General features: G+C 31.1%; 1 protein-coding gene across 3 annotated transcripts; it reads left to right on the top strand.

The window, feature by feature from the left end:
- Nucleotides 1-312: 312 nt before the first annotated feature.
- LOC133842504 (guanine nucleotide-binding protein G(s) subunit alpha) lies at nucleotides 313-5,687 on the top strand. 3 transcript variants are annotated; one of them, XM_062275613.1, is made up of 9 exons: nucleotides 313-433; nucleotides 2,542-3,011; nucleotides 3,180-3,276; nucleotides 3,743-3,863; nucleotides 4,348-4,476; nucleotides 4,551-4,730; nucleotides 4,800-4,925; nucleotides 5,195-5,276; nucleotides 5,350-5,687. In XM_062275613.1, the coding sequence occupies exons 2-9, from the start codon at nucleotides 2,736-2,738 to the stop codon at nucleotides 5,494-5,496; spliced, it is 1,158 nt and encodes a 385-aa protein (XP_062131597.1). In that variant the 5' UTR covers nucleotides 313-433; nucleotides 2,542-2,735; the 3' UTR covers nucleotides 5,497-5,687. The 3 variants fall into 3 exon arrangements, with proteins under 3 accessions (XP_062131597.1, XP_062131599.1, XP_062131598.1); XM_062275615.1 differs by having other exon boundaries at nucleotides 314-433; nucleotides 4,800-4,924; nucleotides 5,203-5,276; XM_062275614.1 differs by lacking the exon at nucleotides 313-433 and adding an exon at nucleotides 434-574.
- The last annotated feature ends 313 nt before the right edge of the window (nucleotides 5,688-6,000 follow it).

The following is a 6,000-nucleotide window of genomic DNA, read 5'->3' as shown; positions in this document are numbered from 1 at the left end:
AGCTTCATGTTTAGTGATAAAAATACATATTATAGCTCTCAGTTGCTTTCGTAATTGGAAAACATTTTTTTTACTTTCTGGTCACACCCAATAATCCACATATGGGTCTTCTTATTAGTCAAATCAATCGGGGAATAGCCCCATTCAAATAGTTTGACTCCTTTGAAACATCGATTGATTCGGTTTTTTATAATCGATAGAGTGATTTAAACGACTCTTCACTTAAATCGATGATATAAAGATTAAGTTACTTAATAAAATAGCTTGCGTGTGTTTTTTTTATATACATAGTGTTATATTAAAGTTGATTTAATTGAATTATATTTCAAATTGATATAATTAGTGCGGGAAACGATATGTCTATACTATAACGATGAAAACTATCGATCACGGGGCATCTCTAGGTTGATACATAAAATAAAAATACATAAAAGTGAGTTTTTTAGTTAATGAAAATAAGTTAAAAGTCCGAATAATTCTTTAATGTGAACTCGAAGGCAAATGACAATTTTCATTAATCAATAGCAGACACATGCGTAACATATAAATAACATCCAGTGCATTGAATTTTTATGTATGTGTAGATTTTTCGCAGATATTGCTTCCGAAGATGAATATAGAGAATTCGTTTTAATAAAAAAGAAAGCAATATCTTTCTAATATTCGTACAACCATAAACAACAAAAGGATAATTATGTTAAACTGCAACTGAGTACTTTCTGTGCACACATAGATACACACAAATACACACGCATGTATATTGTTGTTCAGCTCGCGTAAAAAAGATATGTGATACGAGTCTGACCTTTCAATCCTGAGAAAATTAAAAACCGTGAAACAATATCACATCAAATACATTTAAATAAAACTTTGCAAACATGTACTTGTATATGTATGTATATGTGTACTCTATATAAAAATACATCGTTATGAATGTAGATGCATGTGTGTATATGCGAGCCACAGATGTGTGTATATATGCATATGTATACTTATATACATATATATTTATGAAATGTATTTATGTATTCATGCATACAAATACACAAGTATCTATGTATGTATGTATGTATATTTTTGCATGACACTCTGTAGAAATATTTCGGGTATACGGCAATTTATTTATTGGATAAAAAAATGAGATGTATCATCTCGTTAAAGTCGTACCCGCATATACATATATGTACAATATATTTAACAATATGATTTATTTACAAGTGTGTACATAAAAAAATAAATTGCAGACAATTTATACGGGTACGCATGTCCTATATATACATATATATGCATACATATACATACTATCTTTAAGCAAAAATAGTGTTGGTATCTATTGTACGTTAATATGAGTATATGTACACACACGTTCGTACGTATGTATGTATGTATCTCTAACGTGTATATGCATACATGTGAATATGTGCACGTATTTGTGTATAAGTATTGTCTGTGTATGCGCAAAACGTCCAGCCCACTCCTTCACCTGTTACACTGTAGTTTTCGAAGTGTGCCCGTGCTTAGAATCGTTTCATTTGCTTCACACATCTAAACATACTGACATACATACATACGTATTTATGCAAGTGCGCTTATGTGGGTGTGTATGAATTCATGCTCATACATATCCGTGCACGTATGTGCATATGTAGGAAGATACATATGTATAAGTGTATGTTTGGGAAAAGGATATTTTCAAAGACATGAATATTTTCATACGATTAAATTTTGTGCTAAATATCAAATATATTTTTATCAATTCCACAAATGTTATACATAAAATCTGTGAATTTTCCTAAGCTCTAATATATTGTGTCTACAGCCGTTAGCTCAATTTCGCTCTCAAAGAATACTCATTATCTTGGCTACTGCCTTGCTGAAAAATGCGCGCAATCTGCATGTAAATTTCGTGTATAGGCTTTAGAGCTGTGTCATCTACTCCTAACATCAAGTGGTTTGGCTGACTTGTATACACCCGTTAGTTATTTTAAAAATTCCATATTATTAAGAAATAAAGTCAATTCCGATGCAATTGAATTTCGTCTAACCCATCAAAGTTGTATTGTTCGGTATTATATAAATTATCATTGTCAAAGTGTTCATAATTAGTTTATTCTTCGATTTGAGAGAGAAAGGGCGTGGTCAAATTGTAATATGAGCTTAGAAGTGGTGAAATAATATCTAGTGATCTCAACATGGCGTTTGAGGTTTATGTGGTTTCGAATATATAAATCTGCTTTATAAGCTTTCAGTTGACACTAAGCTATGTATAATGCCTCTCTATGTCATGGGCTGACGGGTATTCCACAATATCTAGCGTTCTTTTATTTCTATCATTATCATTAATAATTTTAGCTTGTCCATTCACTCGAAGGCTCTAATTTTAAGCATAGTAAAAAGGTTAATTGTGATATGACCAACCGAAAATCTTTGAACGGTCGTTAGTTTTGAAATATATGGAAAATAGTTTGGAATTTATTCAAGTATTTAGTATATTAATTGGTTTGTGTTTTTCATTACTCCCTATTTTTCGTACTGATTTAGATAAATTATTGGCCGCCGAGTATTGTTTATAAATCTAGCACGGGGATTGCACAAATCGATTAAAGATAAAATTGCACACACAATCGATAAACGCAGATATACTGGAGCAAAACGGAGAAAGCACTAGGGGTGCAGAGTCCCCCGACGCGAATCAAGAGAATCGAACGACGTGCTGGTGGACTCCGTGGGCTGCTATGGGTTGTTTTGGCTCACCAACCTCCAAACAGTCCGATGTCAGTTCGGAGGATTCGAAAAGTCAAAAGCGTCGCAGCGATGCCATCTCACGGCAATTGCAAAAGGATAAACAGCTCTATCGAGCTACACACAGGCTCCTGTTATTGGGAGCGGGTGAGTCGGGCAAATCAACTATAGTCAAACAGATGCGAATATTGCATGTCGATGGATTTTCTGAACAAGAGAAGAAGCAGAAAATTGATGATATTAAAAAGAATATTCGAGATGCTATATTGGTAAGTACAGTTGGGCTTTATTAATATTGTGTTTTTCATCTATAAAGATGATTATGAATTGATTTAAAATTTAATAACTTTAAACCATATGGAAGCTAACTTTATTATTAAAAGTTTAATGGTCAACTACTGAATAAATTTTATGGTTGTATTTTTGTTCTTCTACAGACTATTACAGGAGCCATGAGCACACTTAATCCACCTGTAGCTTTAGAAAAGAAAGAAAATGAGCCTAGGGTGGAATACATTCAGGATTATGCTTCTAGTAAGTTAAATATAATAGAATTCAATTATCAGTAACAGCTTGTGGCAGTTACACAGTTAGTGTCCCACGCATACATTACTTATTTAATTATTAGTAATTTATAATTATAATTGTGAATAGCTAAAAAGAACTGAGTGCTCGTCGTATAAGAAAGTTGTGACTGTACTGTACGCGCTTTAAAGTCATTGACACCCAAATTTGGTATGCTATGGCATAGATCCATATATAGTTCCAGTTCATTTATGAAATTTTCGACAACTTCCTCGGGTACCCAAATAAAAAAATTTTGACAATAGATTGATGGTTTATTTTTTGTGTGATTATTGAATTATTGCGAAATTGTATGAATGCATTAAATCAATTGCGTTTACATATCATTTGCATATTTAGCTTCAATACCATTAACAATAGTTTCTTTACATGACTCTAATTTTTGTTACTTATATTATATCTTGGTTGCTTGCAGGTCCCGACTTTAACTATCCTCCTGAATTTTATGAACACACCGAAGAATTGTGGAAAGACAAAGGGGTCCTACAAACCTATGAAAGGTCAAATGAATATCAATTAATTGACTGTGCAAAATAGTAAGTAATATATATTTCTTAAATTCCAATTGTTGTTTTTAATTAACATTTCGTAACTATTTATAATATCTCGTTGTGGTTAGTTGAAGCTAGAGCCCTGTTAAATTATCATGTATAGCTTTATTTGGAATATTTGTTTAATTTATTTAATTTTATTATATAATTTCTTTATCTAGCACAAATGGAAAAATGGTGGAAATTCTTTAAGGGGTAAATAGTTTTTGTGATTTCCAATTGTAGTGTAAATATCAGATACATGTACAAAATCAATGCAAATCTTTTATTTTTTATAATAGGAGACTAAAGTGAATTAAAAATTTACCATTAAATATATGGGAATAAAGAAAATAGGCTTGTGGTATTGATTGGAACTAAACAATAGTTTTAAGTATTTCGCAAGTTAATGTTTAAATAGAATAAATTATATTTATAGTTAACAACTATAAGAACAGTACTTTAACAGCAAATATATTTAATTTTTAAGCTTTTTGGATCGAGTAAGCACAATTAAGAATCCAAATTATACACCAAATGAACAAGATATTCTACGGTGCCGTGTTTTGACTTCTGGAATATTTGAAACAAGATTTCAAGTTGACAAAGTTAATTTTCAGTAAGTAATACAAAATACTTATTTATTTATGAATATCACTTCTTATCTATAATTATATGTTTTGTCCGTTTCAGTATGTTTGATGTGGGAGGTCAGCGCGATGAGCGACGAAAATGGATTCAATGTTTCAATGATGTAACTGCTATAATATTTGTAACAGCATGCTCAAGTTATAATATGGTTTTGCGTGAGGACCCCACTCAAAATCGACTTCGAGAATCCTTGGACTTATTTAAGAGTATTTGGAATAACAGGTAAGCCCATTGATCGATCAATCATAATTTATTTCGATTAACAGTTCTTCATTCTAATTGGTCGTTTAGATGGCTGCGCACAATTTCCATTATACTTTTTCTAAATAAGCAAGATTTGTTAGCAGAGAAAATAAAGGCTGGAAAAAGTAAATTGTCGGAATATTTCTCCGAGTTTAACAAATATCAAACGCCAAGTAAGTAAATCAATTTTAAAACAACAGTTGCCCTTTGCCAGACTTAGCAATATAAATAAAATATCTGAGTCAAACTTTGTAATCTATCAATTAATTGTTTATTTAACGAAAAACATTACGCACTCAAAAACTGAATATTGATAATTATTAGAAGGTTAGGGAATACATTTTAAAAATGAATCTGCAATAATACGTTTCTAAAAAGAAAGTGCAAATATAAAATAACAAAGATTTACTTTTTTGATACTAATAAAAAATTATAATTATATGCGATACAGGTGACGCAATAATGGAATCCAATGATGACCCAGAAGTAATAAGAGCAAAATATTTCATACGGGACGAGTTTCTGGTAAGTTTCCCTTTCACAAAATATATATTTTACATAGTTTGATAAATAATAAATGTCGTTCTGTTTCCCGTAGCGTATATCAACTGCAAGTGGAGATGGTAAACACTATTGTTACCCACATTTCACATGCGCCGTTGACACAGAAAACATCAAACGAGTTTTTAATGATTGTAGGGATATAATTCAGAGGATGCACCTTCGTCAATACGAATTGTTATAGGCTATCCCTATTCGCCGTAATTCAAATAAATAAAGTAAAGAATATATTAATGAATTACTGTTTTAAATATAATTATCAAATGTAATTTGTATTTAAATAGTCCCTTGAAAAAAAAGCGCTGCATTTAGATCTGGTATGACCTTTCACAAAACTCAACATTAAAGAAGAATAAATAAACATGTTAATAACAATTATTAATTGTTTTTATTGACACCAAATAGCATCAGCTCATAAATATCAGATGCATCTTTTTAATATTACATTTTGAGATTCAATAATTTTCTATAAATATATTCCCTTGACACAGAGCGGCGTTGCATTTATGCTAATCGTAGACGTGAGTATTTTCAACTACACAAGTGGGTTGAGTATTCCGAAACTAACCGAAGCCTTGTCAATTTCATCAAAATTTCTTTTTAATTTACTTTTCCAGGCGTTTTTGTTATAGGCATAATCCTTTCCTGTCAATAAAGGCCACACACCATTATGATCGTTATTCCTTTC

This window comes from Drosophila sulfurigaster, chromosome 3, assembly GCF_023558435.1.
Source record: "Drosophila sulfurigaster albostrigata strain 15112-1811.04 chromosome 3, ASM2355843v2, whole genome shotgun sequence".
Classification (NCBI taxonomy): Eukaryota; Metazoa; Arthropoda; class Insecta; order Diptera; family Drosophilidae; genus Drosophila; species Drosophila sulfurigaster.
Note: the sequence above shows the minus strand (reverse complement) of the source record. Positions and strands in the feature narration are given on the sequence as shown.